We start from the raw sequence: 10183 nt of genomic DNA on the forward strand, positions 1-10183 counted from the left end.
AATGTACCATATATATATGCAGCGATAAAACTATCTGTGATGACTACTTTTATTATTTACGTTTGGTTTCTTAGCTAGTTCAAAAATGTGAATACTTTTAAATTTTAAACGCATTTGTGATTACATGCTTTCATACGTACATGTGGCATCACTGCCGGGACACCAGCTGATCGGTTGATAAGGATCAATGTTATTATTATTGTTTTATGGAAAATGGAGCAATTTCTGAAAGCACTTCCCAAAGTTGAGCTTCACGCTCATCTTAATGGCTCTCTGGGAATCGATAGCTTGCGTGATCTTGCCGAGCGGTTGAATGGGTCCGCCTCAGATAAGTTTCTGGAGCTGTGCTTCATTCGCAGTGAAAAGGATTTGGATGCCTGTTTCGAGACGTTTACCTTTGTGCACCAGTTGACATCTTCTCCGGATGGCTTGCGTTATGCTACGGAATTGGCGGTGAGGGACTTTGCCCACGACAACGTGCAGTATGTGGAACTGAGGACTACTCCGAAAGCAACTGCAAACTATTCACGCAGGGAATACCTGGAGATCGTAATCGATGCGATCATTGGGGCAAGGAAAAAGTATCCGTATATCATGGTTAAGCTACTGCCCTCCATCAATAGGGCGGAACCAGTTGACGTGGCTAAGGAAACCGTTTCCTTGGCTTTGCAGCTGGCCCAAACCCATCCGGATCTAATATTAGGAATCGATCTTAGTGGGAATCCAGCCAAGGGGCGGTTCTCCGACTTTGCTCCTACACTTGCCAAAGCCCGTGAGAAGGGTCTTAAGCTAGTAATTCACTGTGCGGAAATCAACAATCCTTTAGAGGTGAAGGAAATGCTGGAGTTCGGGATGTCGCGCTGCGGACATGGAAGTTTTTTGACCATGGAGGAAATTAAGCAGCTTAAAGAACGGAATGTACCCGTTGAATGCTGCCTTACGAGCAACATCAAATCGGGAACAGTATCCAGTTTGAAGGAGCATCACTTGAAGAGGATCATGGAAGCGGGTGCACCCAAGGTCATTTGCACAGACGACAGCGGTGTCTTTGACACCACGTTGACCCGTGAGCTTCTGCTGGCAACGGAAACATTTGGATTAACCCGTGAGGATTGCATTGCCCTGACTTTGGAGGCTGTACATCACTCATTCGCGAGCGACCAGGAGCGAAAGAAAATGGTGGAAACGGTGGTAAACTACGCGGCCAGCTTGCTAAAATAGGGCTTTCATGTTTCTGTATTAAATCCATTCTGACAGTAGATATTGTGAGACCTAAAATGTAAACACCCAAATTTAAACTGTTTTTTGCTAAAATATTTTGTTGTACTAAAGTTTTCTAGAAATTTAATGACGTAGTTTAACAAAAATTGTAAATGGAATGTAAATAATGGAATACATTTAATGTTGAGCTCGTAATAAATCCCATTCGGTTGGCATTCGATAATTTTTTTTGGCCAACTTAATATAGTTTGTGCTTTAAAATTAAAGCCCAGTGCTTCGCAAACGAAGTCCAAAAACTAAGCACAAAAGTATGCAACAAAATAAATATGTCTTAAGCCGCGCTCAATATGACAAAGACTTGGACGAAATGGAAATGTACTGTGGCCAAAATGCAAAACCAAATAAGAATAAAACTTATCAGAAAACGTCTAAAATTTCATCTAAATTTTAAAATATATACAAGCAAATTTTTAAATATAGTTTCAATTTAAATATAGTTTATTAAAATCAGCAATTTGTACTTCATTATATGAAATTTAAAAAAAACTGACCTTTGAAATGGAACCAGCACAAATCGCGTTAGTGTGTCGTTGAGTACCCTTTTGTTGCGCATCGCAAAAGTAAAGTAGACGGTCACACTCCGATCGCAGTTGCATCTGGCGGTGTTTTTCGATTTTCTCATTCCTCTGTATCGCTCCGGCCAAGCGGCATAACTCAAAAACTCCGCTCCGGCTGAAATTGTTTGACTTGTAAGTTTGTGTGACTACGCCCGAGCAGCAGCATTAGCTATTCAAATCGAGTTGTAGCTGGCACAGTCGGAGGACTAGCTGAAATCAGGACGCTTGGGCAGACCAAACGCAGCAGACACCAACAAAAACAACAAATCGACGAGTGCGAAGAGTCACGCAAACAGGCATTTCCAAAATGGCGCCCACAAAAGCAACAACGCGCGCCACCATCACAGGCGGGCATCATCAGCTGCAGGCGGGGGGCGCGGCCGGGAATCCGCTCCTGGCGCTGGGCGCCGCCACCAGGAAGGGCCTCACTCGCAGGACCGCCAATGCGGGCAACATCATCGATCCCAACAACGCCGAGAACATGCAGACGCGCGGCAAACGCAAGGCCGACCATAGTCCCATCAAAAATGATAAAATCAAGCGCTCCGCGTTGGGTAACCTGACCAACAATGTTAAGATCATGACACTGCATCCCGGCCAGGATGAGCAGCAGCAGCAGCAGTCGGAGCAGCCGGCCAGGAAACCCACGGCCCAGCAGCTGCAGGCCCTGCTGGATGCTAAGAAACAGGAGAACATCTTTGTCGCCGCCAACAAGATGACCACACGCGCCTCCAGCAAGGTGGAGGATTCGGTGGAGAACTGTCACAAGGTTCTGGACAAGCTGGAGGAGGCCCTGGCCAGGCCCAAGCCGCGTCCCAAGGCAGTGCCCGCCGCCAAGAAGTCTGTTCTGGGCGAGCAGCTGCCTCCCATGCAAATACCCGTGCTGCTGCCGCCCATGCACAACTTGGCCGCTCCTCCGGTGCCCGCCATCAAGCCAGTGCGCCGGATCTCCAATGACTTCAACAAGACTGAGGACAGCCTGTACATGTCCGCGCTGGAGGATGTGTCCAGCTGCGATTCCATGCGGCTGTCCGGGAACTTTGAGGCGGCGCGTCGTCGCTCCGCCAAGTTGCAGCAAAAGACTGAGCAGCAGCAGCCGCAGCAGCCACTGTTACTAACCCTACCAGAGACTGCTCCCAGTCAGGTGGTGCCCATTCTGCCGGTGCCACAGGATGTGGAGGACTTTGACCGCAAGAACTGGGATGACCCGTTCCAGGTGTCGCACTACGCCATGGACATATTTAACTATTTGAAGGCACGCGAACCGGAGTTCCCCATTGCCGACTATATGCCGCGACAGATCCACCTGACCACCTGGATGCGCACCCTGCTGGTCGACTGGATGGTGGAGGTGCAGGAAACATTCGAGTTGAACCACGAAACTCTGTATTTGGCGGTGAAGATCGTCGATCTGTATCTGTGCCGCGAGGTCATCAACAAGGAGAAGCTGCAGCTCCTGGGCGCCGCTGCCTTCTTTATTGCCTGCAAGTACGACGAGCGACAGCCGCCTCTGATCGAAGACTTTCTGTACATCTGCGACGGAGCCTACAACCACGACGAGCTGGTGCGGATGGAGCGCGAGACGTTGCGCATGATCAATTACGACCTGGGCATCCCGCTCTCCTACCGCTTCCTGCGCCGCTACGCCCGCTGCGCCAAGGTGCCCATGCCCACGTTGACCCTGGCGCGCTACATCCTGGAGCTGTCGCTGATGGACTATGCCACTATTGCGTTCAGTGACTCGCAGATGGCATCCGCCGCCCTCTTCATGGCCCTGCGCATGCACGGCGGCCCCGGGCAGCTGAACCAGAAGACCTGGAGCTCCACGCTCGTATACTACACCGGCTACCAGCTGGCCGAGTTCGCCGAAATTGTGCCCGTGCTAAATGCCGGACTGCACCGCAAGCCGCGGGCCACCATCAAGACGATACGGAACAAGTACTCGCACAAGATATTCCACGAGGTGGCCAAGGTACCGCTGCTGACGAACCAGGAGCTCTTCCAGAGCAACCTGGACCTCAACGAAAGCAATCTGTCGTAGGACAGCCTCAAAGTTTAGCCAAATTCACCATGAGCTGCAAAATGTTACGCTTCAGTTAGGCTCTAAGACGCTTCAGCCCCCAATTTAGCCCCACCTAAGTTCCCGCCTCAAATCGGTATAGACGAAACAGCGGATAATCCCCTGATCTTAGCCCTAGACCCTAGTCCTTATTAATCCCCCGCCAAGTCCTCACAATTTATTATATTTAATTATTCATTATGGTGACCTTTGCATTATTGACATGTTTTTGCATAAATAGTGTGTTAAGAGTGCTTATTGTTTCTTTTTTTGCCATGTATTATTGTTTAGTTTTCATATATACGTTCAGTAACATAATATCAATATCTAAACAGGAAAAGCGAAATTATCTGTAGCACACCCACATCCTTTACCAAACGATTCATGTTATAATATGTACACTATTTTTAAGAGATGCCAGCATTAAATAAACCTAACTCGTAAGCCACCAAAGCAGACATATATGGATCGCCAAGTAACTTATTCTACCCAGATACACAGAAGCAAGGATATCGACTAGCAAAGGCACGTGTGTCCTGTACAACCTGGAAATGAAATGAAATGAAATGCGCCGCGATCAACCCTCGTCCTGTGCATCTGTTCCTGTAGCCGTGTTGTTAATGCTGTTATTTGTTAAGCCGTTCATGGACTCTCTTCGGCCCTCTCCACAGCCACATCCACATCCATATCCACGCCCCTCAGAGGACGCAAACCATCCAGTTCCAATTCCCCTCTCCCAAGTCATGAATGTTGATAACGTTGCATTGTTCCAGTAACTAGTTATGTATGTACTCAGTGTTATGTATGTATCGTTTTTGCCCAGAAGAATACCAATAAACATTTTTACGTCCGTTCAAAAAATAATTTAAATTTGTACCGTCACAGCGGGCCATTAAGGGTAGAGTTGAAAAAACCAAAGTAATACATTTTTGAGAAGGCAAGACTAACACATTTTAATTATACAGTTTTAATGTATTTTATATTTAATCAAGAAAACAAATATATCTGAATGAAGGTTTTCATCGAATGCTTCATCTACGGTTTTCGGAGTAGACTTCATAAGGTATTTTCCTGTTTGTATCCTCATTAAAGAACAAAGAAATCCATTAAACTTTAATTTAAAAACCCATTTAACATAAAACCTCTAAAAAATGTATAGTGTAACTTAGACTGGAATCTTCCAAAATCAAAGATGAGTCTCTCAACTATTTGAGATCAAAAGTTAAAGGAAAGGGTATATTAAATTCAGCTAGTTTCGGAGTGAGTATCGAATCTTTCAAAATCAAAGATATGTCCATAAAGATTTTGAGGTCAAAGGTTAAAGCAAAATTTCAATAAAATTCAGACTACTTTTGGATTGAGTAACGAAACCCATCTATTGTTTTGAACTTCTCTCAGCTGAGATTTGTTACTTTTTACGCTCATCCTCGAACAGCTGATGGCTGATGACCTAAGGACATCAAACCCTGTCTGGAATCGGTTCGATTTGCTACAGGTAAGACCCACCAAATCATTCAAAATCTGTGTGTGTATACACTCGGGTCGAGTTTCCTGCGGTCCCTTGATTTTTTGGCGCGCCCGTCTCTCATTTTAGCGCCAAAAATTTGTTAAGGATTTGCGCGGCAGGCTGCGCATGCGCCGCAAGACATCAAGACGTCCTCTGTCGTCCGTCGTCCTTTCTCTCAACTCTCGGCAAATCTGCTGCACACCGAAACCCAGCCGATTTATGTCGCTGCAGTTGGGTCTGAAAATGGGTCCTCCTTGTTCCGATTTCCTACCACCTTTGGCTCGTCTAGAGTCCTTTTTTTCGGCTGCCTGCCAGCCAGGTAGCTCCTGTCCCCTTCAATTGTGTCCTTTGCCGGAGAAAAGAATGGGAATAGATATAAGAATAAGAACAAGAAAAAGAATAAGATGTGTATGCGTAAGGTTATCTGTCTGTATGGGAGCCGAAATGCATGTGCTTTATTTTTTCCGGTTCAAGGTGCAACTGGCAACTGGTAACTGGCCAGCATTGCTAATTATCTTGGTTGGGTGTGCAGAAATCAAGTTTATTTCGCAGGGACACACAAATGGAGAGATGGGTAGAGACAGCTGCCCAAACAGAAGGAGCAGCCAACTTATGACTACGACTCGGATTACTTCACGCCCCTAATCCCGTCCAGCTTCAGTAGGCCGGCGAGTTGTAGGCGCCATTGTAGCCGCCTCCATAGCCACTGCCATAGCCGAAGGCATTGTGGTTGTTGAGCACTCCAAAGGGTCCTTTGTGAACCCCTTCCTCGTTGTACTCTGTGTTCATTGCCAAGTGGTGATCCCAGTGGTTGGGATCGGCGGCGTTGTGGCTGGGATACCGATGGAAGTTCTGCCCACTTGTGGCCGGAAAGTGACCAGCTGCTCCAGGAACTCCTGGTACTCCTGGTACTCCGGCTACTCCCGGTACTCCTGGCACACCAGCCACTCCAGGAACTCCAACTGCTCCTGGAGCCACTCCATAGGGAGGAAACTGAGCTGGCTGCGGATAGCCGGGATACTGTGGCAAGTACACTCCTGGATAAGAGTAGCCGGGATAGGCACCAGTTCCCGGATAGAAACCAGGGGATCCAGTGCCCACTGGCTGCTGAGGTGGAACACCAGTGGGATACTGAGCAGGATAACCAGGAGGAACACCTAACCAAGAGGGGAATCAAAAGATGAGTGTAAGTACTACATTGGTAAATCCATTCAAAACATAAATGTTTTTAATATTATTCACAAATTTGTCCGATTTTGTTAAACCTTATATTAAAAATCTAGGTATATTTAAGCAGACTAAACTAATTTTGAATTTAATAGCCTGATATTTATTTGCACTTTGTTATCAGTGTAATTGTTTGCTATGCTCGAAGTCTTACCTGCACTTTGGAAACCACCTGAAGATGACCCTCCAGCAGAACCTCCTGCAACTGGATACGGAACAGGAGCCTGTTGGTTTGGATATCCTGGTGGCGGATAGGCCGGAAACTGTTGTCCTGCTGTGACTGTGAGTGCAGGATTGGAAAACTGGCTGCCAGGGAATACTACAGGGTTCGTGCTGGCCACTCGGACGCCAGAGCCGCCCTGCTCATGGCCATGGGCATCATCGATGGATCCGGTGGCGCCGGCGTATCCTGCTCCCACCTGACCAAGACCCGGATACAAAGGCGAGCCGAGATGGGACCGCTGGCGATGGCGACTGCTGGTGATCCCGGCGCTCAAAGTGGATGCCAGATTGAATTCCGTCTTGTGATCCTCTTGACTCTCGTCCCTGCCGAACAGAGATCCCTCAATGGAGGCGATCAGTGTGAGGGCCAGAGCGACAAATGCAATTCCCCTCCTGCTGCTGACCATGGCGTCTTTAAGTATACTAAACCTCCGAAGCTCTCCGCGCGTGTATTTTATGATGGGATCCGATCCGATTCGATCCCACGAGAGCTTTGGGTTATCAGCAGGGGCTCAATGCCCGGATAGGTGCTTTGAGTCTCATTGAGTGTTATTTTTTGTAGAAAAAATGAGAAAAACCACACCGAAAAAAAAGATATTTGATATTTTGATATTTATATTTAATATTGATATTTATAATTTAAAAAGTACCACACAATTTTCAAAATCTATTTAAGTAATATCAAACAAAGTGTTTACAATTTTAACAATTTAAAAGAAAACAACGTAATTCCATTTTAAAAATTGCTAAATAAAAAGGCAACGAAATTTTGGATTTTAAATCCATACGTAGTTTAGAAATCTAGCAACTAAAAATAAATGGAAAAAACCTTTTTTTTGCTTTGTGCCATTCTTAAGTTGTAAGCCACCAAAGAAGTGATAAGCAAAGACGCAATGAAATTGTGGGGATTTCCCAAGCATTTAAAATCTATTTCAGCATAGTTGATAATTATGATCTTCTTTATACATATGTATGTATGTATGTTTGTTTTATTTAACCGAAAGCTTTCTCAGACAACCTTGTTTACCAGTTCGCCAGATTAGCGCTATAAACAACATATAGCATTTGTTCCAGTAGTCAAGGTTCTTCTACTCAATTCCATTCATCTTTCTTATCGCCATGTGCAGCTAGGCTATAAAAGCTGGAATGAGAATTCGAAAAAACATCAAAATTAATTCATATACTCCAAGATGCAGTTGCTGGCTGTGATACTAGTGCTAATCCTGGCCAGTTTGGCCCATTGCCGACCCACTTTTGACAAGATCGCCGATGTCTTGTTAGGGGTATTGGATGATCGACCAGCAGGGTATTTTCAGGCAGGAGGTGGATACCCACATCCAGGCTATCCACGCCCACATCCTGGACCGGGTCCACTTATCCAAGAGGGCTACGAGCATGGGTACGACTACCACTATGGCGGAGGCTATGAGCATGGTGGCTACCAGCAGCAGGCACCTCCTCCTGGCTATGGATACTATCCCCCACCGCAACGGGTTCCTCCTCCAAACGCCTACTATCCATCGCCTGACCACTACTCCCATTACAACCACCACCCACCGCCCACATCTCCTCCTCATGGATACTATCCCCACACAGGTAAAAAAAAATATATATATAATAAATTTAAATATTTTTCGCTTCGATTTTTATTCACTGTGGTTTTTAGTTAATTTTAAAATGAAACATTTTGTATATTCCATTTGACGATTTTCGGATTTTGAAAGAGTATTTTATTGGAAACATACTAATATTAAATATAATGCTTTTAAATCAAAAAGAAACCATTATAATATTTTCCATATGAATTCTAAAATTGAAATATTAAATCTTGCAATTTAATTTGAATGGTATCTAATATTAAGTTTAAGTATAATAATAAAATATTTAATTTAATGTAAATTTGTGTATTTTTAGCAGTGCACAAGACACAGGATCTTTATGGAGGCGGCTACAAACAAAGGGGTTACTAGCGTTCATCTTGCAGAGCCCCCATCCCATTAAATTTCGTGCCGTTTCATCTTTTTGTTTATGTGTAATTTATTAAAATGATCATTTTCATCAACGAGCTTTTCGAACCTGTTTGGGCAACGTCACAAAGACGATCTTGAGTGGGTTAATTGCACAATGGACTATAGGAATATACAACAAGTGTGGGCAGGGGAATCCCTGCCTGCCCAGCAATCATCTCCGTCGCACATCGATGGGCTGCGATGGAACCTCCTGGTTTTGCAGGTGGACATATCTGCTGGAACTGGGGAATATGATGGCATCCTGCTCGGGCAACTTCTCTAATGGATTTGTCAGTGGCTGGGGAGTTGGCCAAGTTGGATAGGTGGGTGTATCCGGATTCTGGTGCGGCACCAGCGGTGGTCGATTGGTGCCTACGATCAGGGTGTCCTTGGTGGGCTGCGAGGGCGGAGGACGTGGCTGGATGGTGGGCTGTGTTTCTGCCGTCCTAGGAGTTGTGCTTTGGACATCGGGCATGGGTATGGCTGGAGTTCTGGGAGTGGAATCATTAGGGTCCGGCTGATCTGGAAAGGGTTGCTGTTGATTTTCGTCCCATCCGTTTGGCGGTGGTCTCATGCCACCGTTCCATCCCGATCCATTCCAATCTGGCCTCGGTGGTGGAGGTGGTCTTACGCCATTCCAGCCTGGCCTTGGCGGTGGTGGTGGTGGTCCTCTTCCACCTCCTTCATTCCATCCTGGACGTGGACCCATTCCGCCGCCTCCATTCCATCCTGGCCTCGGCGGCGGGGGTCCCATTCCTCCTCCGCCATTCCAACCTGGTCGTGGTCCTCCTCCTCCACCATTCCAGCCGGGGCCATATCCCTGCTGGTCCCAGCCAAATTCTGGCTGGTTCTGGTTGCCCCACTGCCAGCCTGGAGGCCAGCCAGGAGGAGCTTGCTGCCGGTTGGGTGGCCCGAATCCAGGTCCTCTTCGATTTGGGCCCATTCCGGGCATGCCCTGCTGCTGCCGCTCAAATTGCTGCTGTTGCCTTCGGTTATTGTTCTTGTGCATGGCATTGATGAGTCCATTGATGGCTCCAAGCCCGGGCAGTTGGGCCACCACAGTGACCCCTCCGGCGGAGGCAACTGCTCCGCCCGCCGAGGAATAGGCAAACTGGGCGAGGCACGTGGTCCGAAATGCCATGAGTGCCCAGAGCCAAACGGGGCTCCAAGCTGGCGAAGATCGCGTCATGATCGAGTGATCAAGTGATCGAGCAGTGATCACCACGAGAGGCGGATTCTAACTGTGGGGGGAAGATTTTTGCTCCGCCTATGCGATAATATTAATCGTTGACGCTTGAGTAAACATTGGAAACCTGTCCGG

At 46.8% G+C, this 10183-nt stretch overlaps 5 protein-coding genes across 6 annotated transcripts; 3 read left to right on the forward strand and 2 right to left on the reverse strand.

The window, feature by feature from the left end:
* The first annotated feature begins 134 nt into the window (after positions 1-134).
* LOC128252831 (adenosine deaminase-like protein) lies at positions 135-1678 on the forward strand. The gene has a single exon (XM_052980936.1). The coding sequence runs from the start codon at positions 214-216 to the stop codon at positions 1219-1221; it is 1008 nt and encodes a 335-aa protein (XP_052836896.1). The 5' UTR covers positions 135-213; the 3' UTR covers positions 1222-1678.
* Positions 1679-1859: 181 nt separating this feature from the next.
* On the forward strand, positions 1860-4359 carry LOC128265082 (G2/mitotic-specific cyclin-B3). Its single transcript, XM_053000896.1, has one exon. It carries the CDS (start codon positions 2146-2148, stop codon positions 3877-3879), a length of 1734 nt encoding a protein of 577 aa, XP_052856856.1. The 5' UTR covers positions 1860-2145; the 3' UTR covers positions 3880-4359.
* Positions 4360-5819: 1460 nt separating this feature from the next.
* LOC128266534 (calcium-binding protein P) lies at positions 5820-7376 on the reverse strand. The gene is made up of 2 exons (XM_053003119.1): positions 6786-7376; positions 5820-6561 (listed from the first exon to the last, which is right to left on the reverse strand). Exons 1-2 carry the CDS (start codon positions 7258-7260, stop codon positions 6062-6064), a joined length of 975 nt encoding a protein of 324 aa, XP_052859079.1. The 5' UTR covers positions 7261-7376; the 3' UTR covers positions 5820-6061.
* A 624-nt stretch (positions 7377-8000) lies between these two features.
* Positions 8001-8915, forward strand: LOC128266433 (uncharacterized). Of its 2 annotated transcripts, none has more exons than XM_053002960.1 (2): positions 8001-8449; positions 8771-8915. In XM_053002960.1, exons 1-2 carry the CDS (start codon positions 8044-8046, stop codon positions 8821-8823), a joined length of 459 nt encoding a protein of 152 aa, XP_052858920.1. In that variant the 5' UTR covers positions 8001-8043; the 3' UTR covers positions 8824-8915. The 2 variants fall into 2 exon arrangements, with proteins under 2 accessions (XP_052858920.1, XP_052858912.1); XM_053002952.1 differs by having other exon boundaries at positions 8002-8449; positions 8768-8915.
* On the reverse strand, positions 8866-10168 carry LOC128266414 (basic salivary proline-rich protein 3). Its single transcript, XM_053002917.1, has one exon. It carries the CDS (start codon positions 10049-10051, stop codon positions 9035-9037), a length of 1017 nt encoding a protein of 338 aa, XP_052858877.1. The 5' UTR covers positions 10052-10168; the 3' UTR covers positions 8866-9034.
* Positions 10169-10183: the final 15 nt, after the last annotated feature.

This window comes from Drosophila gunungcola, chromosome 3R (genome assembly GCF_025200985.1).
Source record: "Drosophila gunungcola strain Sukarami chromosome 3R, Dgunungcola_SK_2, whole genome shotgun sequence".
Classification (NCBI taxonomy): Eukaryota; Metazoa; Arthropoda; class Insecta; order Diptera; family Drosophilidae; genus Drosophila; species Drosophila gunungcola.

Excerpts from the sequence above, each read along its gene's own strand:
- LOC128266414 (XM_053002917.1), bottom strand. The coding sequence starts at position 10,051 with ATGACGCGATCTTCGCCAGCTTGGAGCCCCGTTTGGCTCTGGGCACTC.
- LOC128266433 (XM_053002952.1), top strand. The coding sequence starts at position 8,044 with ATGCAGTTGCTGGCTGTGATACTAGTGCTAATCCTGGCCAGTTTGGCC. Across the intron at positions 8,450-8,767 it reads TGGATACTATCCCCACACAG|CAGTGCACAAGACACAGGAT; the intron begins GTAAAAAAAAAT and ends GTGTATTTTTAG.
- LOC128266534 (XM_053003119.1), bottom strand. The coding sequence starts at position 7,260 with ATGGTCAGCAGCAGGAGGGGAATTGCATTTGTCGCTCTGGCCCTCACA. Across the intron at positions 6,562-6,785 it reads AGGTGGTTTCCAAAGTGCAG|GTGTTCCTCCTGGTTATCCT; the intron begins GTAAGACTTCGA and ends CCTCTTGGTTAG.
- LOC128252831 (XM_052980936.1), top strand. The coding sequence starts at position 214 with ATGGAGCAATTTCTGAAAGCACTTCCCAAAGTTGAGCTTCACGCTCAT.
- LOC128265082 (XM_053000896.1), top strand. The coding sequence starts at position 2,146 with ATGGCGCCCACAAAAGCAACAACGCGCGCCACCATCACAGGCGGGCAT.